The 25,294-nt window shown below is 62.6% G+C and overlaps 2 protein-coding genes across 2 annotated transcripts; both read left to right on the top strand.

Moving 5' to 3' along the window:
• Nucleotides 1–98: 98 nt before the first annotated feature.
• On the top strand, nucleotides 99–14,687 carry MTA2 (metastasis associated 1 family member 2). Its single transcript, XM_058822386.1, has 18 exons — nucleotides 99–332; nucleotides 1,374–1,441; nucleotides 1,571–1,664; nucleotides 2,435–2,552; nucleotides 2,661–2,724; nucleotides 2,819–2,936; nucleotides 3,017–3,119; nucleotides 3,199–3,298; nucleotides 5,405–5,593; nucleotides 5,711–5,785; nucleotides 6,373–6,431; nucleotides 6,541–6,638; nucleotides 7,711–7,850; nucleotides 9,106–9,334; nucleotides 10,833–10,922; nucleotides 11,976–12,112; nucleotides 13,325–13,473; nucleotides 14,458–14,687. The coding sequence occupies exons 1-18, from the start codon at nucleotides 305–307 to the stop codon at nucleotides 14,630–14,632; spliced, it is 2,034 nt and encodes a 677-aa protein (XP_058678369.1). The 5' UTR covers nucleotides 99–304; the 3' UTR covers nucleotides 14,633–14,687.
• A 438-nt stretch (nucleotides 14,688–15,125) lies between these two features.
• TUT1 (terminal uridylyl transferase 1, U6 snRNA-specific) lies at nucleotides 15,126–24,744 on the top strand. Its single transcript, XM_058822338.1, has 10 exons — nucleotides 15,126–15,366; nucleotides 16,278–16,468; nucleotides 17,000–17,200; nucleotides 18,362–18,476; nucleotides 18,987–20,211; nucleotides 21,191–21,300; nucleotides 22,087–22,209; nucleotides 22,294–22,386; nucleotides 23,213–23,713; nucleotides 24,392–24,744. Exons 1-10 carry the CDS (start codon nucleotides 15,126–15,128, stop codon nucleotides 24,742–24,744), a joined length of 3,153 nt encoding a protein of 1,050 aa, XP_058678321.1.
• The last annotated feature ends 550 nt before the right edge of the window (nucleotides 24,745–25,294 follow it).

The raw sequence follows: 25,294 nt of genomic DNA on the forward strand, positions 1-25,294 counted from the left end.
TTCCCGAAGCTGAGCCGAAAAGTGCCGAGTTCGCGCCGGAAGCGCCCGAGGCCGCGCCGAAGTCGTGCCGGAGGTGCCCGAACGAATCCGGCAATACCCGAGCTTCTCCGGAGGTGCCCAAACCCTTTCCGGAGGTGCCCGAAAGGCTTTGCCGGAGGTTGCCGAACGTCTCCGGGGGTGCCCGAAGCTTCTCCGGAGGTGCCCGAAGGGCTCCGAACCGGCCGTGCCGGCGCGGAGGCGGCGGGAGCGGCGATGAAGCGCGGCCGGGGCCGGGCCCGGGGGTAGCGCGGCCGAACGAGCGGCCATGGCGGCCAACATGTACCGCGTCGGCGGTGAGCGGGCCGGGGGGCGCGGGCTGCCGGGAGGGACGGCCAGGAGGGCCCTGAGGGGTTTGAGGGGTCCCGGAAAGCGGGAGGGGGTGTCTGTGAGGGGATTTGGGGGTTCCGTGAGGCGCGGGAAGGGCCGTGAGGGGATTTGGGGGGGTGCCCGTGAGGGGTTAAGGGGGGTCCGTAAGGGGTCCCGGAAAGGAGGAGGCGTGAGGGGAGTGAGGGGTCCCACAGCGGAAAGGAGGGGTCTGTGAGGGGATTTGGGGGTCCCGGAAAAAGGGAGAGGGTTTTGTGAGGGGATTTGGGGGTCTTGGAAAGGGGGAGAGGGTTTTGTGAGGGGATTTGGGGGTCCCGGAAAAGGGGAGAGGGTTTTGTGAGGGGATTTGGGGGTCCTGGGAACAGCGGGGGTGTCTTGTGAGGCAATAACGGGGCGGGGTCGTCCCGTGCGGGAATTTCGGGGTCCCGGAAATGGGGAGGGGGTCCCGTGAGGGGATTTTGGGGGGTCTCGAAAAGAAAAGAGCCCCGTGAGGGGGTTTAGGGGGTTCCTGAGGGAATTTGGGGTGTTTGTGAGGGGAATTGGGGCTCTGGGAGGAAAAGGAGGTCCCAGAAATGAGGAGGGGTCCATAGTGGGGGGACCCCAAATCCTGAGGTGTGGAGGTGGGAGACAACCCCCGTTCAAAATCTAAAGAAAAAGGGGGGGGTCTTTCATAAGAGAAGAACCCCAGGAGGGGGAACCCCAAAATTGTTTTTTGGGGGGGTCCTGTCCCCCCCATCTGTGAGGGGAGGGTCTGTGTTGGGGGAGACCCCAGGTTTGTAATGGGGGGCAAAATGGGGTGGGGGTCCTTTGGGGCAACAACCCCCCCTCTCCCATAAGGGGAACATCTGGCTGTGAAACCCTCCGCGGATTTTTTGGGATTTTTGGGAGGAAAGAAGAAAAATCCTGGCACGTTCAAAGAAAGGGATTTTTGGGGACAGGGATTTTTGGGGGAGGGGGTTTCCCCTCACGACCCCCCCCCCTCATTTTTAGCCCCCGATTTTTCCCCTCAGACTACGTCTACTTCGAGAACTCCTCCAGCAACCCCTACCTGGTGCGGCGCATCGAGGAGCTCAACAAGGTGAGACCCCCCCCCCCCCCCCCCCCATTCCTGGGGGTGCCCCCGTCCCTGAGGGGGTCCCCAAGCCCTGAGGGGGGGTCCCCAAGTTTGGAGGGCCCCCCTGACCCCCTGTGCCCCCCCCCCCCCCAGACGGCCAATGGCAACGTGGAGGCCAAGGTGGTTTGTCTGTTCCGGCGGCGCGACATCTCCAGCAGCCTCAACAGCCTGGCCGACAGCAATGCCCGTGAGTGGGGGGCTTTTGGGGTTTTTTGAGGGGTTTGGGGGGGATTTGGGGGTTTTTGGAGGGATTTTGGGGAGGATTTGGGGGTTTGGGGGGCAGCTCTAAAAGCCAGGCCAACAGCACTGCCTATGGGTGGGGGGTTTTGGGGGGGCCTTTGGGGTTTTTTGAGGGGATTTGGGGGTTTGGGGGGCAGCCCTAAAAGCCAGGCCAGCGTCAGTGCCTGTGGGTGGGAGGTTTTGGGGTTTTTGAGGGTTTTGAGGTGTTTTGGGGGGCTTTGGAGAGGGGTGGAGCAGCGTTGGTGCTGCTCCTGCTTTGGGGGTTCAGGAATTTTGGGGGAGTCTGTGACCCACTCATCACAATGAGAAACCCCTAATTTTTGGGGAGAGCTTTTTGGCATTATTGGGATCATTTGGGGGTCCATGATCTCTCCCATAGAGACACCCCCCAATTTGATGGGGGTGTTGGAGTTGCTCCACAAAATTCGGGCTGATTTTTGGGGGGGTTTTGCCAATTTTGGGGGGGTCACAAGTAAAGGATTGAACCCCAACCCACCCCTCCTATCAAACTGGGGGGGTCCTGCCCTTTCTTTGGGGGGGGGGTCCTGCCCTTTTTGGCTTTCCCCACCCTCCCACAGCCCCTCCCCTTTTTTCCCCTCCCCTTTCTCGGGGCGTTCCCAAATTCCCTGGGGGGGTTTTGGGAGAACAATGGCGCTCCCAGCGGGATTTTGGGGGGGTGGGGCACAGCCCGGTGTGACCCCCCCGCGGCCCCCCCAGGCGAGTTCGAGGAGGAGTCGAAGCAGCCGCCGATGACGGAGCAGCAGCGGCACCAGCTCAAGCACCGGGAGCTGTTCCTGTCCCGCCAGTTCGAGTCCCTGCCGGCCACCCACATCCGGTACCGGGCCCGGAGTCCCCTCCGGGGGGGGGGGGAGAAGGGTCTCGGGGGGTTCCCCGTGCATGGGGAGGGGTTTTGGGGTGACCCCTCCTCAATTTTCCCCACCAGGGGGAAGTGCAGCGTGACGCTGCTGAACGAGACCGACATCTTGGGGCAGTACCTGGAGAAGGAGGTGAGGTCTGGGTGCCCCTAAAATGGGTCTGGGGGAGGTTTTGGGGGTGTCCCCACCCTGCTGATCCCCCCCCCCATTTGCCCCCTCCCCACAGGATTGCTTCTTCTACTCGCTGGTGTTCGACCCCGTGCAGAAAACGCTGCTGGCGGATCAGGGCGAGATCAGGGTGGGCTGCAAGTACCAGGCCGAGATCCCCGAGCGCCTGGCCGAAGGTTTGGGGGGTTCAGGGGGGGCTCAAGGGGGGTGCACGATTGGGGGGGTCACCCTGAGAGCCCCCCCAAACCCCCCCCAGGTGAGTCAGACAACAGGAACCAGCAGAAGATGGAGATGAAGGTGTGGGACCCCGACAACCCCCTGACGGACAGACAGATCGACCAGTTCCTGGTGGTGGCTCGGTGAGGGGGGCGCTGGGCGAGCTGGGGGAGGTCGGGGGGATTTGGGGGACCCCTCTGACCCCCCTGTGTCCCCCCCCAGGGCTGTGGGGACGTTTGCTCGGGCTCTGGATTGCAGCAGCTCCATCCGCCAGCCCAGCCTGCACATGAGCGCGGCCGCGGCCTCGCGGGACATCACCCTGGTGAGGGGGCACCCCAGAACCCCAAAATTACCTTGGAGCCATCAGTTCCCACTGGGACACCCCAAAACCTGTCTAGAACCCCCCAATTTCCCTTTGGAAGACCTCAAAGTCTTCGCAGAACTTCCCATTTCCCACTGGGAGACCCCAAAACTCACTTGGAGCCCTCATTTCCCACTGGGAGACCCCAAAAATTCCCTTAGAGACCCCAAAAATTACCTTGGAGCCCTCAGTTCTCACTGGGACATCCCAGAATTCGCTTGGAGCTCTCAGTTCTCACTGAGACACCCCAAAACCTGCCCTGGAGCCCTCAGTTCCCACTGGGAGACTCCAAAACTCACTTGGAGCCATCAGTTCCCACTGGGAGACTCCAAAACTTCCTTAAAACCTCCTCAGTTCCCACTGGGAGACCCCAGAATCTTCTCAGAACTCCCCATTTACCCCTAGGCGACCCCAAAACTTCCTTAGAACTCCTTATGTCCCATTGGGACACCTAAACACGTTTTTAGATTTTACATTTCCTAATTGAAACGCCATAATCTCCTCAGAATTCCCTATTTTCTACTGAGACACCCCAAAAGCTTTTCAGCACTTTTCACTTTCGGCTGGAGCAGCCCAAAATCTTCTTTAGAACTTTTCATTTCCCACTGGGATACCCCAAAACCTCCTTAGAACCTCCTGAGGACTCCCCCTATCCCCCTTAAGTGACCCCAATGCTTTCCTGAGATCCCCCAGATCCCCCTTAGAGTCCCCAAAACCCTCCAAAACTCCCCCTCAGAGCTTTCCCAGTACATCCCAGTGGCTCCCAGTGCTCCCCAGTATCCCCTATTGTCCCCAGTTCCACGCCATGGACACCCTGCAGAGGAACGGGTACGACCTGGCGCGGGTCACGGCCACACTGGTGCCCTGAAACCCCCAAAACCCCCTCAGACCTGCCCCAAAACCCCCCAAACTCCCCTCAAAACGTCCCAAACACCCTGTTAGAGCCCTCCCAGTGGCTCCCAGTGCTCCCAGTACCCCCAGTACCCCCCATTTCTCCCAGTTCCACGCCATGGACACCCTGCAGAGGAACGGGTACGACCTGGCACAGGCCACGGCCACGCTGGTGCCCTGAAACCCCCCAAAACCCCCCCAGACCATGCCCCAAAACCCCCCAAACTCCCCCCTCAGAGCTTTCCCAGTACATCCCAGTGGCTCCCAGTGCTCCCAGTATCCCCCATTTCTCCCAGTTCCACGCCATGGACACCCTGCAGAGGAACGGCTACGACCTGGCGCGGGCCATGGCCACGCTGGTGCCGCAGGGGGGGCTCTGAAACACCCCAAAACCCCACAAACACCCTGTTAAACCCCTCCCAGTGCATCCCAGTACTCCCAGTATGTCCCATTGTCCCCAGTTCCACGCCATGGACACCCTGCAGAGGAACGGGTACAACCTGGCGCGGGCCACGGCCACGCTGGTGCCCGTGAAACCCCCCAAAAGCACCCAAACTCCCCCTCAGAGCTCTCCCAGTACATCCCAGTAGCTCCCAGTTCCCCAGTATGCCCCATTGTCCCCAGTTCCACGCCATGGACACCCTGCAGAGGAACGGCTACGACCTGGCGCGGGTCACGGCCACACTGGTGCTCTGAAACCCCCCAAAACCCCCCTAAACCTGCCCCAAAACCCCCCAAATTCCCCTCAAAACGTCCCCAAACACCCTGTTAGAGCCCCTCCCAGTACATCCCAGTGCTCCCAGTACCCCCCATTGTCCCCAGTTCCACGCCATGGACACGCTGCAGAGGAACGGCTACGACCTGGCTCGGGCCATTGTCACGCTGGTTGCCGCAGGGGGTGCCCTGAATCTCCCCAGAACCCCCCCAGACTCCCCTCCAAAACCCCTCTTAGAGCCCTCCCAGTGGCTCCCAGTACATCCCAGTGCTCCCAGTACCCCGCATTGTCCCCAGTTCCACGCCATGGACACGCTGCAGAGGAACGGCTCCGACCTGGCACGGGCCACGGCCACGCTGGTGCCGCAGGGGGTGCCCTGAAACACCCCAAAACCCCACAAACACCCTGTTAAACCCCTCCCAGTGCATCCCAGTACTCCCAGTATGTCCCATTGTCCCCAGTTCCACGCCATGGACACGCTGCAGAGGAACGGCTACGACCTGGCGCGGGCCATGGCCACGCTGGTGCCGCAGGGGGGGCCGGTGCTGTGCCGCGATGAGATGGAGGAGTGGTCGGCCTCCGAGGCCATGCTCTTCGAGGAGGCCCTGGAGAAATACGGAAAGGATTTCAACGACATCAGGCAGGACTTTGTGAGTGGGGGAGCCCCTTTTTGGGTTTTTTGGGGGGTTTTGGGGGGGATTTTTTGGGGATTTTTGGGGGGTTTATGGCGATTAGGATCCCCTCGAGCTCAGGGTTGGTGCCCACAGCTGCCGTGGAAGTCTCTGGCCAGCATTGTGCAGTTCTACTACATGTGGAAAACCACTGACCGCTACATCCAGCAGGTACGGGCTGGGGAGGGGGTTTGGGGGGCTGAAATGGGGCTTTGGGGGGCTGGTGTGGGGTTTTGGGGTTCTTACAGGGGTTTGGGGAGCTGAAATGGGGGTTTGGGAGTGGATATGGGGTTTTGGGGGGCTGATCTGGGGTTTTGGGGGGCTGATCTGGGAGTTTTGGGGGGCTGATCTGGGGAATTTGGGGCGCTGATCTGGGAGGTTTTTGGGGGGTGATCTGCGGGATTTTGGGGGGGCTGATCTGGGGGGGTTTTAGGGGCTGATCTGGGGGGTTTTGGGGGGCTCAAGGATTTGGGGGGCCTGGGTTTTGGGGGGCTGATCTGGGGGGCTCAGGGGTTTTTGGGGGGCTGCTCTGGGGATTTTGGGGGGCTGATCTGGGGGGCTCAGGGGTTTTTGGGGGGCTGCTCTGGGGATTTTGGGGGGCTGCTCTGGGGGGTTTTGGGGAGTTTTTGAGGGGCTGATCTGGAGGTTTTGGGGGGCTGATCTGGGGGTTTTTGGGGGGCTGATCTGGGGGTTTTGTGGGGTTCCTCTGGGGAGTTTTGGGGGGCTCGGTGCCCCCCTGACCCCCTCCCTGCTCACAGAAGAGGCTGAAGGCAGCGGAGGCCGACAGCAAACTGAAGCAAGTCTACATCCCCACCTAGTGAGTGGGGGGGCTTTGGGGACCCCCTGCCCGGCCTGGGGGGGGGCACAGGAGACCCCCCTGGAACCCCCCAAAATCCTCTGACCCCCTCCCCACTTTTCCCAAACAGCACCAAACCCAACCCCAACCAGATCATCTCGGTGGGCTCCAAACCCGGCGTCAACGGGGCCGGGTTCCAGAAAGGGCTGAGCTGCGAGAGCTGCCACAGTCAGTGCGGCCTGCGGGGTCTGGGGGGGTCCCAAAAGGGTCTGGGGGGGTCCTGGGGAGTTTGGGGGGGTCCTGAGGTCATGGAGGGTCTCTGGGGTTTGGGGTTTGGGGGGGGGTCTCTGGGGTTCGGGGCTTCCAGAAAGGGCTGAGCTGTGAGAGCTGCCACAGTCAGTGTGGGCTGGGGGCGTTTGGGGGTCCCAAAAGGGTCTGGGGGGGTCTCAGAAGGGTTTGTGGGGGTCCCGGGGGGTTTGGGGGGGTTTCTGAGGTTTTGGGGTGTCTTTGGAGTGAGGAACAGGAATTTGGGGTTTCCAGAAAGGGCTGAGCTGCGAGAGCTGCCACAGTCAGTGCGGCCTGGGGGGGGTTTGGGGGGTCCCAAAAGGGTCTGGGGGATCCCTGGGGGTTTAAGGGGAGGTTTGGGGGGGTCCTGGGGGTCTCTGCAGTTTGGGGAACAGCAATTTGGGGATTCCAGAAGTGGCTCCTTGGCACATGAGGGGATCCTGGCATGGGTTTGGGGGGGGGTCCTGGGAGGCTCCTGGGGTTTGGTCTGGGGGGGTCTTTGGGGATTTCAGGGGGTCCTGGGGGGTCTCTGGGATTTGATGAACACCAGTTTGGGGGTTCCAGAAGGAGCTCCTTGACATTTGAGGGGTTCCTGGGGTTTGGGGGAATCTTTAGGGGGTCCTGAGAGGGTCCTGGGGAGGTTGGGGGGGGTCTTTGGGGGCTTCAGGGGATTTGGGGGGTCCTGAGAGGGTCCTGGGGAGGTTGGGGGGGGTCTTTGGGGGATTTGGGGGGTCCTGAGAGGGTCCTGGGGAGGTTGGGGGGGGGTCTTTGGGGGATTTGGGGGGTCCTGAGAGGGTCCTGGGGAGGTTGGGGGGGGTCTTTGGGGATTTCAGGGGGTCCTGGGGGGTCTCTGGGATTTGATGAACACCAGTCTGGGGGTTCCAGCAGGAGCTCTCTGGCGTTTGAGGGGATGCTGGGGTGGGGTTTGGGGGGGGGTCTCTGGGCTTTGGGGGGGGGGGTCCCTGGGTCCCCCCTCACCCTGCCAGCCCCCCCAGTAACCCCCGGCCCCCCCCAGCCTCGCAGTCCCCCCAGTGGTACGCCTGGGGCCCCCCCAACATGCAGTGCCGCCTCTGCGCCTCCTGCTGGATCTACTGGAAGAAATACGGGGGGCTCAAGACCCCCACCCAGCTGGAGGGGGTGACCCGCAGCGCCTCGGTGAGACCCCAGACCCAAATCCTACTGGGGGGACCCCCAAAACCTCCTGGGACCACCAAAATCCCAATGAGGGACCCCCAAAAACCTCCTGGGGCCACCAAATTCCACTGAGAGACCCCAAAAACCTCCTGGGACCCCCAAAACCCCACTGAGGGACCCCAAAAACCTCCTGGGACCACCAAATTCCACTGAGAGACCCCAAAAACTTCCTGGGCCCCCCAATTTCCACTGAGAGACCCCAAAAACCTCCTGGGACCCCCAAATTCCCACTGAGAGACCCCAAAAACCTCCTGGGACCACCAAAATCACAAGGAGGGACCCCAAAAACCTCCTGGGACCACCAAAATCCCACTGAGAGACCCCCAAAATCGTACTGAGGGACTCTGGAATCCCAATGGGGGACCCCCAAAACCTCCTGGGACCACCAAAATCACAAGGAGGGACCCCCAAAAGCTCTGGGGGAGATTTTGGGGTTTTTAACCCTTTCTGCCCCCCCAGAATCCCCACTCCCGGGGCCACCTGTCCCTGTACACCACCCTGAGTGTTTTTGGGAGGATTTTTGGGGTTTTTAACCCTTTCTGCCCCTGCAGGAGCCCCACTCCCGAGGTCACCTGTCCCTGTACACCACCCTGAGTGTTTTTGGGAGGATTTTTGGGGTTTTTAACCCTTTCTGCCCCCGCAGGAGCCCCATTCCTGGGGTCACCTGCCCCCATACAGGACTGTGGGCTGTTCTAGGAGTGTTTTGGGGGGATTTTGGGGTTTTTTAACCATTTTTAACCCTTTCTGCCCCCGCAGGAGCCTCGCTCCTGAGGTCACCTGTCCCTGTACACCATCCTGAGTGTTTTTGGGAGGATTTTTGGGGTTTTTAACCCTTTCTGCCCCTACAGGAGCCCCACTCCTGAGGTCACCTGTCCCTGTACACCACCCTGAGTGTTTTTAGGAGGATTTTTGGGGTTTTTAACCCTTTCTGCCCCTACAGGAGCCCCACTCCTGGGGTCACCTGTCCCTGTATGTCACTGTGGATGATTTTAGGGGGGATTTTGGGATTTTTAACCCTTTCTGCCCCTACAGGAGCCCCACTCCCGGGGCCACCTGTCCCTGTACATCATCCTGAGTGTTTTTGGGAGGATTTTTGGGGTTTTTAACCCTTTCTGCCCCTACAGGAGCCCCACTCCTGAGGTCACCTGTCCCTGTACACCACCCTGAGTGGTTTTGGGAGGATTTTTGGGATTTTTAACCCTTTCTGCCCCCGCAGGAGCCCCACTCCCGGGGCCACCTGTCCCGTCCCGAGGCGCAGTCGCTGTCCCCGTACACCACGAGCGCCAGCCGCGCCAAGCTGCTGGCCAAGAACCGCCAGACGTTCCTGCTGCAGACCACGCGGCTGACGCGGCTCTCGCGCCGCCTGTGCCGCGACGTGCTGCAGCCCCGGCGGGCGGCGCGCCGGCCCTACGCGCCCATCAACGCCAACGCCATCAAGGCCGAGTGTGAGCGGGCTTTGGGGGGAAAAATGGGGGTTTGGGGGTTAAAATTGGGGTTTGGGGATTAAAAATGGGGGTTTGGGGGTTAAAATTGGGGTTTGGGGTGTTTGGGATCTCCTGTGGGAGTATTGGGATTTATGGGATCCCTACGCGCCCATCAACGCCATCAAGGCCGAGTGTGAGCGGGCTTTGTGGGGCAAAAACGGGGGGTTTGGGGGTTAAAAATGGAGTTTGGGGATTAAAAACGGGGGGTTTGGGGGTTAAAATTGGGGTTTGGGGTGTTTGGGATCTCCTGTGGGAGAACTGGGATTTATGGGATCCCTACGCGCCCATCAACGCCATCAAGGCTGAGTGTGAGCGGGCTTTGGGGGGCAAAAAAATGGGGGTTTGGGGGTTAAAATTGGGGTTTGGGGATTAAAAATGGGGGTTTGGGGGTTAAAATTGGGGTTTGGGGTGTTTGGGATCTCCTGTGGGAGAACTGGGATCTGTGGGATCCCTACGCGCCCATCAACGCCAACACCATCAAGGCCGAGTGTGAGATGGCAAAAAATGGGGCAAAAAATGGGGCAAAAATGGGGGTTTGGAGGTTAGAAATGGGGGAAATTGGGGGTTTGGGACCCCCATCAAAGCCAACGCCATCAAGGCCGAGTGTGAGACGGGAAAACGGGCAAAAAATGGGGCAGAAATGGGGTTTGGGGTGCCTTTAGGGGCTTTTGGGGTGTATGGGATCCCTACGCACCTGTCAACGCCAATGCCATCAAGGCCGAGTTTGAGCGGGGAGAATGGGGAAAAATAGGGGGAAAATGGGAGTTTGGGGGTTAAAAACAGGGAAAAAATGGGGTTTGGGGGAAAAAATGGGGGATTGGGGGCATAAAACGGGGATTTAGGAGTTCAAAATGGGGTTTGGCAGGAAAGAATGGGGGTTTGGGATCCCCATCAACGCCATCAAGGCCGAGTGTGAGCGGGGTTTGGGGGGCAAAAACGGGGGGTTGGGGGTTAAAAATGGGGTTTGGGGGCATAAAATGGGGGGGGGAAATGGGGTTTGGGGGTTAAAAATGGGCATTTGGGGGCCCTTCAGGGGTATTGGGACATACGGGATCCCATCAAGGCCGAGTGTGACACGGGTTTGGGGCACAGAAAATGGGGGTTTGGGGCACAGAAAATGGGGGTTTGGGGGGACAGAAAATGGGGGTTTGAGGCACAGAAAATGGGGGTTTGAGGCACAGAAAATGGGGGTTTGGGGCACAGAAAATGGGGGTTTGGGGGCACAGAAAATGGGGGTTTGGGGGACAGAAAATGGGGGTTTGGGACCCCATCGATGCCAATGTCATCAAGGCCGAGTGTGAGCAGGGGAAAATATGGGGAAAAACAGGCAAAAAATGGGGGGAAAATGGGGTTTGGCAGGAAAAAATGGGGCTTTGGGGGCTTTGGGGTCCCCCTCGATGCCGTCAAGGCCGAGGGTGTCCAGGTTTGGGGGTTCAAAGTGGGGGTTTGGGGTCCCCAGGCTCCATCCGGCTGCCCAAGGCCGCCAAGGCCCCCCTGAAGATCCACCCGCTGACCCGGCTGCCCCTCGCCGCCATCGTCAAGGAGCTGGGTGAGATTTGGGGGGCGGGAGAGGGGGTCTGGGGGGTCCTGGGGGCTTGGAGAGGGGTTGGGGGGGGTCCAGGTGAGTTTGGGGGGGATTTGGGGGTGTCCAGATGAGTCTGGGGGGGATTTGGGGGGGTCCAGATGAGTCTGGGGGCGTCTTGAGGATGAGGGGCGGGATTTGGGGGGATCCAGGTGAGTTTGGGGGGGTCCAGATGAGTCTGGAGGGGATTTGGGGGGGTCCAGGTGAATTTGGGGGGGTCCAGATGAGTTTGGGGGGGATTTGGGGGGGTCCAGATGAGTCTGGGGGCGTCTTGAGGATGAGGGGTGGGATTTGGGGGGATCCAGGTGAGTTTGGGGGGGGATTTGGGGGGGGTCCAGGTGAATTTGGGGGGATCCAGGTGAGTCTGGGGGGGATTTTGGGGGGGTCCAGGTGAATTTGGGGGGGGTCTTGAGGATGAGGGGTGGGATTTGGGGGGATCCAGGTGAGTTTGGGGGGCATTTGGGGGGATCCAGGTGAATTTGGGGGGGTCTTGAGGATGAGGGGTGGGATTTGGGGGGGATCCAGGTGAGTTTGGGGGGGATTTGGGGGAGGGGTCCAGGTGAATTTGGGGGGGTCTTGAGGATGAGGGGTGGGATTTGGGGGGATCCAGGTGAGTTTGGGGGGGGGGTCCAGGTGAATTGGGGGGGTCTTGAGGATGAGGGGTGGGATTTGGGGGGATCCAGGTGAGTTTGAGGGGGCTCCAGGTGGGATGGGGAAGGGATTTGAGGGGGGCCCAGGTGAGTCTGGGGGGGTCCCTGGGGGCCTTTAGGGTGTCCAGGTGAGATTGGGGGGGTCTCAGTGTGAGTCTGGGGGTGCCCTTGGGTTTTTGGGGGGGGGGGTCTTCAGGTGTGTTGGAGCCCATTGGGGCTGATCTGGGGGTCCCCAGGAGTGGTGGGTGCACCGTGGGGGCTCTCAGGGCTGGATTTGGGGACTTTTGTGGATTGTGGAGGATTTTTGAGGATTTTGGGGATTTTTGGGGATTTTTGAGGATTTTTGAGGATTTTTTGCCCCCCTCCCCAGCTGCCCAGGCCCCCCTGAAGCCGAAGACCCCCCGAGGCAGCAAGACCCCGATCAACCGGAACCAGCTGAGCCAGAGCCGGGGGCTGGCGGGGCTGGGGGGCAAGAGGGGCTACGAGGGGGGGGGAGACGGACACAGAGCCCCCCCGCATGAGGGTACGGCACGGGGGGCATTGACAGGGGAATTGATTGACAGGGGAATTGATTGACAGGGGAATGAGTGATTGATGGCAATTGGGGGTGATTGACAGGGGGAATGGGGATGATTGACAGAGGGGATTGGGGGAATTGATGGGGATGAATGATTGACAGGTGGTGGGAGTGATTTATGGGAATTAGGGGTGATTGACAGGGGGAATTGGAGGTGATTGACAGGAGGATGATGGGAGTGATTGACAGGGGAATTTGGAGTGATTGACAGTGAGGGGATGGAGGTGATTGACGGGGAATTGGGGGTGATTGACACGGGGGATGGGAGTTATTGATGGGAGGAATGGGGGTGATTGACAGGGGGATGATGGGAGTGATTGACAGGGGAATTTGGAGTGATTGACAGTGAGGGGATAGAAGTGATTGACAGGGGGAATTGAGGGTGATTGACACGGGGGGATGGGGGTGATTGATGGGAGGAATGGGGGTGATTGACAGGAGGATGATGGGAGTGATTGACAGGGGAATTAGGAGTGATTGACAGTGAGGGGATGGAGGTGATTGACAGGGGGAATTGGGGGTGATTGATGGGAGGAATGGGGGTGATTGACAGGGGGAATTGGGGCTGATTGACACAGAGGGGATGAGTGATTGACAGAGGGAATAGGGGGTGATTGACGGGGAAATGGAGTGATTGACAGAAGGGATGACTGACAAGGGGTTGGAGTGATTGACAGGTCGGTGGGAGGGGGTGGGGCAGTTTTGGGGTGATTGACAAGGGGTGGGGTCTGTATGCAGTGGGGGCGGAGCCTGCAGCTAATTGACAGGTGCTGGGGCTTGGGGTGATTGACAGTGGGTGTGGCCTTTGGAAGTGGAACCGGATTGGTCCAGTCAGTGTTTATGGGTGGGGTCTTAAATTGATTGATGGGCGTTGTGGGATTGGGGCGTGGTTAGGAGTGACCGACAGCCTCAGGGCAGGCTGTGATTGGCCGAATAACTCGCGGGCTGGGGTAGGCGGGCTGTGATTGGCCGGTTAACGCGCGGGCAGCTGGATGCGGGCGGTGATTGGCCGCGTAAAGCGCGGGCTGTGGGCGGCGTGCTATGATTGGCCCGGCTAACGCTCGCGCAGTAGCGCAGAACTGTGATTGGCCGGCGGTCTTGCGGGGCGCGCTGTGATTGGCTGACGCTCCGTTCCCGCGCAGGTCGGGACGGCGGCGCTGCCGTTCTCCGCCAACGGGCGCCCCCTGACGGCCGCGCTGCGCCCCGCGCCCCCCCCCGGCACCAAACGGCAGAAACTGAACCCGGCGGACGCGCCCAACCCCGTGGTGTTCGTGGCCACCAAGGACACCCGGTACCGGCGGCTGCGGAGGGCCTGAGGGGCTTTTGGGGGGATCCTGAGGGGATTTGGGGGGTCTTGAGGGGATATGGGGAGCCCTGAGGGGATCTGGGGGGGTTCTGAGGGGGTTTGGGGTTCCCTAAGGGGAATTGAGGGGGCCCTCGGGGGATTTGGCAGATCCTGAAGGGAATTGGGCGGGTCCTGAGAGGGCTGGGGGAAATTGAGGGGTCTGAGAGGGTCTTGAGGGGAATTGAAGGTGTTGTGAGAGGGTTGGGAGGATCCTGAGGGGGTTTGGGGAATTTGGGGGTTTCTGAGGGGATTTGGCGAGTCCTGAGGCGGCTTGAGGGGGTCTTGAAGGGGATTTGGGGGGGTCCTGAAGGGGCTTGCAAGAGTTGGAGGGCCCTGAGGGGATCTGGGGGAGTCGTGAGGGGGTTCTGAGGGGATTTGGGGGTCCTGAGGGGATTCCGAGAGGCTTTGCAGGGATCCTGAGTGAACTTGGTGGATCCTGAGGGTGTTTGGGGGAGATCTGGGGAGTCCTGAGCTGGTTTAGGGAGATCCTGATAGGGATTTGAGGGATCCTGAAGGGATTTGGGGGTGTCCTGAGGGGGTCCCAAAAGGTTTTGGGGGGTCCTGAGGGGGTTTGAGGGGGTCCCAAGGAGATTTGGGGGATCCTGAAGGGATCTGGGAGTGTCCTGAGGGGGTCTGGGGGGTCCGGAGGGGGTTTGGGGGGTCCTGAGGGGAATTGAGGGGGTCTGGGGGTGTTTTGAGGGGGGTCCTGAAGGGATTTGGGGGGCCCCGAGGAGATCTGGGGAGTCTTGAAGGGGTTTGGGATCCCCTTGCAGGATCTGAGGCGTCCCAAGACCCCCCAAAATGGGGATTTTGGGCTTTTCCCTGTGTGGCCCACACCGTCACTGCCCCCCCCGCCCCACGGGGGGGGATCCCCCGGATTTTTTGGGGGGGTTCCCTGCTCTGACCCCCCCCCCTCCTTGACCCCCCCAGGGCGCTGCGGAAGGCCCTGACGCACCTGGAGCTGCGCCGCGCCGCCCGCCGCCCCAACCTCCCCCTCAAGGTGAAGCCGGGGGGGCTCCCCCTGCGCCCGGGGGGGGCCCTGGCGCCCCCCGCCGTGCCCCCCCACCCCTCCAGCACCTCGGAGCCCATCGTGCTCGAGGACTGACCCCCCCCACGGACCCCCGACCCTTTTGTATTTTTTTTATTTCCATAGAAGAAAAAAAAAAAAACCTCGCGGGGGGGGGTTGGGGAGGGGGTGGGATGGGGGGGGGGGGCGGTGGTGCCCCTCCCCCACCTCCGGTGTCCTTTTGGCCCCTCCCCAAATTCCCCCCCCACGTCCCCTCCCCCTCCCTCCTCCGCGGGCCCCTTTTGTACGTGCAGCGACGCCCCCGGTTTTGTATCTCGGGCTGTCCCGGTTCTGTAGCGACAGGAAATAAACGCGATGAGTTTTTTCTTCAATGGGAGTTAAAAAACGGCGGCGGAGGAGGGGGGGGAGGGAGAACGGGAGTACCGGGAGGGCACCGGCCGGGACGGTTGATGTTGGGGCTGCGTTTCCGGGTGGGACGCCCTGAGGGACGGACCGCGCGTGGGGGAGAGGGGAGGACGGACCATTTCCGGCGGAAGTGGCTGAGGGACGGGCGCGGGAACCGGAGCTCGCCATGGAGCCGGGGCCGGGCCTCGATCCCGACCCGGGCCTCGATCCCGACCCGGACCCTGATCCCGACCCGGACCCTGATCCCGACATGGACCCGGGCCGCGAACCCGTAACGGGCCCTGGCCACGATCCGCTAAAAGCCCCGGTACCGGATCTGGTAACGGACCCGGCAAAGGATCCCGACGTGGAGCCGCTGCACCGGGGCGGCTTCCGCTGCCGCCTGTGCCAGATCACCACGGCCAACCGTGAGTGATCCCGGGGGCTGAGGGGGCGCTGGTTACCGGCACCGGGTGGGGGGGCTCTACGGTCCCGGTTACCGGGGCTGGGGGCTCCGGGACCCTCCTGTGACTCCCCGGTTCCCGTGTCTGGGGGGCTGCTCCGGGGCCCCCTTAGCCAGGACAGGGAGGGTTTCCAAACTCCGTTTTAACCGGGACTGGGGAGTCTCTATTCCCCCAGTTCCCGGTCCCGGGGCTCCGCCGGTCCGATGAGCCCCGTTCTTCTCCCCGGTATCGCCAATTCCCAGCCCCGGTGATCCCGGTTAACCCCTGCATTGCCGAGCCTCCGTTATCCCGTTAATCCCCTCTGTCCCCATTAATCCCCGTTAACCCCCGCGGTGCCGAGCGTGTATTACTCCCATTAATCCCCGTTATCCCGTTAATCCCCCGTTAACCTCCATTAACTCCCGTTATTCCCGTTAACCCCTGCAGTTCCCAATCCCCGTTATCCCCGTTATCCCGTTAATCCCCTCAGTGCCGAGCCCCCGTTAACCCGTTAACCCCCGTTACTCCCGTTAACCCCCGTTGTCCCGTTAACCCCCTTTACTCCCGTTAACCCCCTCAGTGCCGAGGCCCCGTTATCCCGTTAACCCCCTCAGTGCCGAGGCCCCGTTGTCCCGTTAACCCCCGTTGTCCCGTTAACCCCCTCAGTGCCGAGCCCCCGTTAACCCCCGTTGTCCCGTTAACCCCCGTTGTCCCGTTAACCCCCGTTATCCCGTTAACCCCCTCAGTGCCGAGCCCCCGTTAACCCCCTTTATCCCGTTAACCCCCTCAGTGCCGAGCCTCCGTTAACCCCCGTTGTCCCGTTAACCCCCTCAGTGCCGAGCCCCCGTTAACCCCCGTTATCCCGTTAACCCCCGTTATCCCGTTAACCCCCTCAGTGCCGAGCCTCCGTTCGCACCTGTCGGGGAAGCGCCACGCGCGGCTCCGGTGTCTGCGGGCGGAGCGCCGGGCTCAGGAGCAGCGGAGCCTCTTCGTCAGCGGCTTCCGCCGGGGCACCGCGCCCGAGCAGCTGCGCCGCCACTTCCGCGCCTTCGGGCCTGTCGCGACAGTCGTGATGGACAAGGACGAGGTGCGGCGCCGGCAGCGGCCCTGGGGGTGGCGACGCTGTCGCGATAGTCGGGGAGGCGGCCGGAGGGTCGGGACCCCGAGATTGTCGCGATAGTTAAGGAGGAAGCGGAGAGAGGGGACACCGGCACCTTGCCACTGTCGCGATAGTCGGGGCGGAAGCAGCGGGAGGGGACGCCGGCACCCGGCGATTGTCGCGATAGTCGAGGAAGAAGCGGTGGGAGGGCCGGGATTTTGGCTCCTTCGTGGGGGCGTTTTGGGGCCCTGGGATGTCGCGATTGTCGCGATAGCGGAGGACAAAGCGGGGAGGGGGATCCCGATTACGCTGCGAGGGATTTGCTGCCCCTGTCCCGTCCCGCCCCGAGGCGGTATCGCGCCTATCGCGATAGTACCCGGAGATCCCCGGGGCCGTCCCGATATCCCTGCGGCGGGAAGGCTCCGGTACCCCCGGTGGGAGATCCGGTAACCGCTGAGCGCGGTCAGGCGATGTCGCGACTGTCGCGATAGCCCCTCCCTCCCTCCGTGTCCCCCGCAGGGCGCGTTCGCGATCGTGGAGCTGCGGGACCCCGCGGGGCGGCAGCGGGCGCTGCAGCAGCCCCGGCACTGCCTGGACGGGCGGCGGCTGCGGGTGCGGCCCCGGGAGCACCGGGAATGGCCCCGGGAGCGCCCCCGGGACCCCCCCGGGACCCCCCCGGGACCCCCGGGGCTGCTGCGGGCGCTGGGCCGGGCCCAGGACGTGAGTGGGGGGCTCGCGGGGGGGGCACGGGGGGGCTCGAGGGGCTTTGGGAGGTGTTTTAGGGCTCCCAAAGCTCTCCCGGGGGGGTTTGGGGGGCTTGAGGGGTTTTTCGGGGGGGTTTGGGGGGTCCCAGAGCTCTCCCGGGGGGTTTGGGGGCTCCCAGTGCTCCCAGTTTGCCCAGTACAGCTGGACAGAGGGCTGCTCCAGTAAGGCCAAGGAAGAGCTCCCAGTGTTCCCAGTTTGCCCAGTTTGCCCTGTCCCGCAGGTGGGGATGACACTCCCAGTTTACCCAGTGTTCCCAGTTTGCCCAGTTTCCCAGTTTGGCTGGGGTGGCACTCCCAGTTTGCCCAGTTCCCCAGTTTCCCTAGCTCTCCTCATTTCCCAGTGTTCCCAGTTTGCCTAGTTTGCCATTCCCAGTTTACCCAGTGTTCCCAATTTGCCATTCCCAGTTTACCCAGTGTTCCCAATTTGCCATTCCCATTGTTCCCAGTGTTCCCAGTTTGCTGTTCCTAGTGTTCCCAGTTTACCCAGTGTTCCCAGTTTACCCAGTGTTCCCAGTTTGCCGTTCCCATTGTTCCCAGTGTGCCCAGTTTGCCGTTCCCAGTGTGCCCAGTGTTCCCAGTTTGCTGTTCCCAGTGTTCCCAGTTTACCCAGTGTTCCCAGTTTGCCATTCCCATTGTTCCCAGTGTTCCCAGTTTGCCATTCCCAGTGTTCCCAGTGTTCCCAGTTTACCCAATGTTCCCAGTGTTCCCAGTTTGCCGTTCCCAGCGTTCCCAGTGTTCCCAGTTTGCCATTCCCAGCGTTCCCAGTTTGCCGTTCCCAGTTTACCCAGTGTTCCCAGTTTGCCATTCCCAGTGTTCCCAGTTTGCCATTCCCAGTGTTCCCAGTTTGCCGTTCCCAGTTTACCCAGTGTTCCCAGTTTGCCGTGCCCAGTGTTCCCAGTGTTCCCAGTTTACCCAGTGTTCCCAGTGTTCCCAGTTTGCCGTTCCCAGTGTTCCCAGTGTTCCCAGTTTGCCATTCCCAGTGTTCCCAGTTTGCCGTTCCCAGCGTTCCCAGTGTTCCCAGTTTGCCATTCCCAGTGTTCCCAGTTTGCCGTTCCCAGCGTTCCCAGTGTTCCCAGTTTGCCGTTCCCAGTTTACCCAGTGTGCCCGTGTCCCCCAGGTGTGGGCGCAGCTGCAGCTCCTGGTGCGGGCTCTGGAGCTGAGCGCGGCCGAGCGGCGCCTGCGGGAGCTGCTGGTGACCCTGATCAGAGAGGTGTTCACGGAGTTCTTCCCAGGTGAGCACACCTGGGCACTGCTGGGATACACCTGGGGCACACCTGGGCACTGCTGGGTACACCTGGGCACTGCTGGGCGCTGTTTGGTACACCTGGGCACTGCTGGGCACACCTGGCACAGCTGGGATACACCTGGGCACACCGGGGGACAGTGGGGGATACCTGGGATACACCTGGGCACACCTGGGATACACCTGGGTACACCGGGGGACACTGGGATGTACCTGGGATACACCTGGGCACACCTGGGATACACCTGGGCACACATTGGGCACACCTGGGCACTGCTCAGGGCACCTGGGATACACCTGGGCACACCTGGGGCACACCTGCGGGAGCTGCTGGTGACCCTGATCAGAGTGGTGTTCACTGAGTTCTTCCCAGGTGAGCACACCTGGCACACCTGGGCACTGCTGGGATAGGCCTGGGCACGGCTGGGGGCACACCTGTCTCACACTTGTCCCCACACCTGTCTCACCTGTCCCCCTGGGTCCCCCCCGTGTCCCCCAGGCTGCTCCGTTGTCCCCTACGGCTCCTCCGTCAACGGCTTCGACGTCCACGGCTGCGACCTGGACCTGCACCTGGAGCTGGGGGAGCCCCGGAGCCCAGGGCCCCCAGACGGGGACCCCCAAACCCCAGAGACCCCAAACGGGGACCCCCCCATGGGGCAGACCCCAAACGGGGACCCCCAAACCCCAGAGACCCCAAACGGGGACCCCCCCATGGGGCAGACCCCAAACGGGGACCCCCAGAGCCCAGGGCCCCCAAACGGGGACCCCCCCATGGGTCAGACCCCAAACGGGGACCCCCAGAGCCCAGAGACCCCAAATGGGCTCCCCCAAACCTCAGAGACCCCAAACGGGGACTCCGCCATGGAAAAGACCCCAAATGGGGACCCCCAGAGCCCAGAGACCCCCAAAACCCCTTATCCTAACACAAATGGGGACCCCCAAATGCCAGAGACCCCAAACGGGGACCCCCAAGTCCCAGAGACCCCAAACGGGGACCCCCAAATCCCAGGGACCCCAAACGGGGACCCCCAAATCCCAGGGACGCTGCTGGGGGATGAGGACCTCCCCCTCAAAGGGTCATTTTTGGGCTCTGACAGGTCCCATTTGGGGTCTCCTTTGGGTAGCCAAGACCCCTCCCTCAAATGGTCCCTTTTGGGGTCTGAGGGGTCTCTTATAGGGTCTGAGGGGTCCCTTTTGGGGGACCAAGACCCCTCCCTTGAAGCGTCCCTTATGGGGTCCAAAGGGTCCTTTCTGGGGGACAAAGGGTCCCTTTTAGGGTCTGAGGGGTCTCTTTTGGGGTCTCCTTTGGGTAACGACGACTCCTCCCTTGGAGGGTCCCTTATGGGATCCGAGGGGTCCCACTTGGGGTCTGAGGGGTCCCACTTGGGGTCCGAGGGGTCCCCCTTGGGATCCGAGGGGTCCCATTCGGCGTCTGAGGGGTCCCATTCGGGGTCCGAGGGGTCCCTGTCGGGAGATGAATCCTCCGAGTCTGAGGGGTCCCTTTTAGGGTCCGGGGGGTCCCAGGGGTCCCGTTTGGGGTCCGGGGGGTCCCTCTTGGGGCGCGGGGCCCCCCCGGAGGAGCTGCTGGCGCTGGTGGGGGCCGTGCTGCGGCGCTGCGTGCCGGGGGTCCGGGGGGTCCGGGCCGTGCCCGGCGCTCGGCGCCCCGTGGTCAAATTCAGCCACAAACAGTCGGGGCTGGCCGGGGACGTGTGCCTGGACAACCGGTACGGACTGGGGGCACCGGGAGGGACTGGGGGGCACTGGGACAGACTGGGGGGCACTGGGAGGGACTGGGACGGACTGGGGGGCACTGGGAGGGACTGGGGGGCACTGGGACAGACTGGGAGGGACTGGGGGGCACCGGGAGGGACTGGGGGGCACTGGGACAGACTGGGGGGCACCGGGAGGGACTGGGGGGCACTGGGACAGACTGGGAGGGACTGGGGGGCACTGGGACAGACTGGGAGGGGAGATGGGGGCATGAGGGGGATGTTGGGAGGAGACTGGGAGCAACTGGGATGGACTGGGACGGACTGGGAGTGGGGATGGAGCACTGGAAGAGGGGATGGGGACATGAGGGGGGCGTTGGGAGGGACTGGGAGAAACTGGGAGGGGACTGGGAGCACTGGGAGGGGACTGGGATGGACTGAGGGGGACTGGGAGCACTGGGAGGGGGGAGTGGGAGGGACTGGGAAGGGGCATGGGAGGGAACTGGGAGTAACTGGGAGGGGGCTGGGAGGGGAGATGGGGGCATGAGGGGGGCGTTGGGACAGAGGGGCAACTGGGAGGGACTGGGGGTAACTGGGAGGGACTGGGAGTGGGGATGGGAGCAGCTGGGGGGGACTGGGAGGGGAGATGGGGCACGAGGGGGGGCACTGGGAGAGACTGGGAGTGGGAATGGGAGGGACTGGGGGGACTGGGGGTAACTGGGAGAGGACTGGGGGTAACTGGGAGGGACTGGGAGTGGGAATGGGAGGGACTGGGGGGACCTGGGGAAGGGACTGGGAGGGCACTGGGGGTAACTGGGAGAGGACTGGGAGTAACTGGGAAGGAACTGGGGGTAACTGGGAGGGCACTGGGGGTGACTGGGATGGAACCAGGGTCCCCCTTCTCATTTCTCCTCCTTTTTTTCCCCCCTTTTCCCTGCCCATTTCCCCATTTTTTTCCCGTTTTTGCCGTTTTTCACCCCAAACCTGTTGCCAGCCTGGCCCTGTTCAACACTCGCTTCCTGCGCCTCTGCGCCGACGCCGACCCGCGGGTGCGGCCCCTGGGCTACGCCCTGCGCCTGTGGGCGGGGGGGCAGCGCCTGGCCGGTGAGGGACCCCTCCCCAAAATGGGCTGAGAACCCCAAAAATGGGTTGGGACCCCCCAAAAGTGGGCTGGGAACCACAAAAATGGGCTGGGAAGCCCTAAAAGTGGGCAGGGAGACCCTAAAAGTGGGCTGGGAGCCCCCAAAATGGGATGAGAGACACTAAAAAGGGGCTGGGAACCATAAAAATGGGCCAGGACCCCTCCCCAAAATGGGCTGGGAGACTGTAAAAGGGGCTGGGACCACCAACAGGGGATAAGACCCCCCCAGAAATGGGCTGGGAGACCCTAAAAATGGGCAGGGACCCTTCCCAAAGGGACTGAGACCCCCAGAAGGAACTGAGACCCCTCCCCAAAGGAACTGAGACCCCTAAAAGGGGCAGGGACTCCTCCAAAAGGAACTGAGACCCTTCCCAAAAGAAACTGAGACCCCTCCAAAGGAACTGAGTCCCCCAAAAGGGGCAGAGACCCCTCCCAAAGGAACTGAGGCCCCCCCCAAAAGGGTCTGGAGACCCCTCCCAAAGGAACTGAGACCCCCAAAAAGAGTCTGGAGACCACCCCAAAGGAACTGATAGCCCCAAAAAGAGCAGAGACCCCTCCCAAAGGAACTGAGACCCCCCACAAAATGAGAAAGGAACCCTGAAATTCCCTGCGGGTGCCGCCCCTCCGAGCCCCCACCCCAGCCCCGAACTCCTCCAGTCACCCAGGGGGGGTCGTGGCCGATTGAGGAGGGGTCTCATCTCACCGAGGACCCCCGGCACGACCCCCCCCCCCCCCCGTTATTCCCGCAGGGAACCGGGCCGGGGGCGGCCCCCTCCTCACCAACTACGCGCTGACGCTGCTGCTGGTGCTGTTCCTGCAGAGCCGCGCTCCCCCCGTGCTGCCCTCGGTGCGGCGCCTCCGCCTCCTCGCAGGTGCCCGGACCCCCCCCCAGACCCTTTCCGGGGGACCCCAGGCCCATTCTGGGGGTCTCTGACCCCTCCCCGTGTCGGTTTCAGGGCCTCAGGACCGTGCCCAGGTCGGGGGCTGGGATTGCAGCTTCCCCCGGGACGCGGCGGCGCTGGAGCCCAGCGGGAACCGACAGAGCGCCGGTGAGGGACGGGGGCATTTGGGGCTCCTAAATCGGGGAGGGGGCTCCAAACCTGCTGGGGAGGGCAGATCTGGGGTATCCTAAACTGGGGGGGGGCTCCAGAGCCACTGGGGAGACACATTTGGGGGGTTCCCATTTGGGGTCTGAGGGGTCCCAGTGGGTCCCCTAAATGAGGGGGGGGATCCAACCCCACTGGGGGGGGGGGGGGCTCAAATCGCCCTGGGGAGGGTCCTGAAATTCAGGAGGGGCTCCAAACCCACTGGGGAGGGGGTCCCGAAATCCAGGAGGGGCTTCAGTCCCACTGGGGGGGCACAAATCCCCAGATCCACTCGGGGGGCAGATTTGAGGGGTCCTAAATTGGGGAGGGGGCTCCAAACCCTCTGGGGGGAGAGTCCCTAAATCCGGGAGGGGCTCCAGTCCCACTGGGGGATCCTCAAATCCCGCTGGACTTTTGGGGTGGTTTTGGAGGTTTCTGGGCTTGTTTCTGGGTGGGTTTTGGGGCTGTTTTGGGGGTTGTTTCTGGGTGATTTTGAGGGTGTTTTTGGGAGTGATTTTGAGGTTGTTTCTGGACGTTTTTAAGGCAGTTTCTGCCTGATTTTGGGGCTATTTTTGGGGTTATTTCTGCCTGGTTTTAAGGCTGTTTTCAGGGTTATTTCTGCCTGATTTTAGGGCAGTTTCTTCCTGATTTTGGGGCTATTTTTGGGGTTATTTCTCCCTGATTTTCAGGCTATTTCCGGGATTATTTCTGCCTAATTTTGGGGGTCCCCTGGACATTTCCAGGGGTATCCCCACACCCCTCTCTAACCACCCCGTCCCCTCCACCCCAGCCTCCCTGCTGGCCGAATTCTTCTCCTATTTCTCCACCCTGGATCTGGGGGGGCTCCTCCTGTCCCCCCTGGAGGGCCGAGCTCTGCCTCGCCCCCCTCCCGAAGCCCTCGGGGGTCTCCGCCCGGGCCCCCTGACCCTGCAGGACCCCTTCGAGCTCAGCCACAACGTGGCCGCCAACGTCACGGCGCGCACGGTGTCGCGATTCGTGCGCTGCTGTCGCGACGCCGCCCGCCTGTGCCGCGGCCCCGAGTTCGGGCAGAGATCGCGGCGGGGCCGCCCCTGGGGCCTGGTGCGGCTGCTGCAGCCCCGGGGCTTCGGGGACCGCGGGGATTCTGGGGGTCCCCAGGGGAAATTCGCGATCCAGGTCCCGCTGAGACCCCCGCGGGGCTGCGCGGGGGTCGCGCAGAGCGAGGCGAGCGCGGCCGTGGGGTTCGTGCTCAGGGAGGTGCTGGGGTGCGGCTGCGAGCCCGAGGACGCGGGGACACCCTCGGGGGGCGAGGGTCACCTGGGGAGGGGGACAGGGGGGTCCCGGGGGGAATCTGGGGACGCGGGGACATCGGGGGAGCCACCCCCAGGAGCCCAGTGTCACCTGGAGGGGGGGACAGGGGGGTCCTGGAGGGAATTTGGGGACACGGGGACATCGGGGGATCCCTCAGAGCCGCTCCCGGGACCCCAATGTCACCTGGGGAGGGGGACAGGGGGGTCCTGGAGGGAATTTGGGGACACGGGGACATCGGGGGATCCCTCAGAGCCGCTCTCGGGAGCCCAATGTCACCTGGAGGGGGGGACAGACGATTCCCGAGGGGAATTTGGGGTCCCGGGGCCGGGCTGGAAGCGCCGCCTCCCCTCGGGGGTCCCGGACGGGGCGGGGGTCCCGCCCGCCAAGCGGCCCCGGGGCCCCGCGGCTCCCTCCCGGTGGAGCTGCTGCGTCTGGTACCGGGTGTGGCGGGGCCGCCGCCGCCTCCGCCGCCGCCTCCGGCACCGGGGGGGCTCCGAGGGGGCTGCGGGGACCGGGGGGAACCGGGGGGTTCAGGGTCCCGAGGGTCCCGGGGGGGTTCAGGGTCCCGGTGGTGCTCAGGACTCTGGGGGTGTCCCGGATCCCGGGGGTGCTCAGGACTCTGGGGGTCCCCGGGATCTCGGGGGTCCCGGGGGTGCTCAGGACTCTGGGGGTGTCCCAGATTTCGGGGGTCCTGGGGGGGTTCAGGGTCCCGGGGGTGCTCAGGACTCTGGGGGTCCCCGGGATCTCGGGGTCTCCCCGCTGGCCCTGGAGCGCGCCGTGACCGCCGCCATCGTCCGAGGGGACACCGGGGACCCCCCCGGGCCCCCCCCGGCGCCGCTGCTGCGCTTCCAGCTCAGCGCCCGCCCGGGGGGGTCGCGCCGGGACCCCCAAATGTGGCTGCAGCTCCAGCCCGAGCCCCCCTCGCCGCTCTTCCAGGAGTTTTTCCATTTCCTGCGGAATTTCCTGCCCGGGATGGTTCGGCAGCGCCTGGGCTGGGGGGGGGGCTTTGTAAATTCGGAGGTTTTGCAGTAAAATCCGTTCTGGAGTTTGTAAATTCTGAGGGTTTTGTGTAAAATCCGTTCTGGAGTTTGTAAATTCTGAGGGTTTGGAGTAAAATCCGCTCTGGAGTTTGTAAATTCTGAGGGTTTGGAGTAAAATCCGCTCTGGAGTTTGTAAATTCTGAGGTTTTGCAGTAAAATCCGTTCTGGAGTTTGTAAATTCGGAGGGTTTTGTGTAAAATCCGTTCTGGAGCTTGGCCGGGGGTGGAATTGAGGGGGGAAAGGGAAAAATGGGAATTTATTGAGCAAGGAGCGGCTCTGAGTGAGCACTGACCACTCAGCACTGACCACTGGAGCCGATTATTGACCCCACACCACGCGCTGACCACTCAACACCGGCCCTGCACCAGGCGCTGACCACTGGAGCCTTTACTGACCCCTGGCCCCAGCACTGACCACTCCACGCCACTCAATGACCCCTGGACACGCTTTAATGACCACGGCTGTCCCTTTTCTGACCACAGCATCCACTGACCACGGGACACCCTTTAGTGACCACCCACACCACCCACTGACCGCCCCCC

Source organism: Ammospiza caudacuta, chromosome 32 (assembly GCF_027887145.1).
Source record: "Ammospiza caudacuta isolate bAmmCau1 chromosome 32, bAmmCau1.pri, whole genome shotgun sequence".
NCBI lineage: Eukaryota > Metazoa > Chordata > Aves > Passeriformes > Passerellidae > Ammospiza > Ammospiza caudacuta.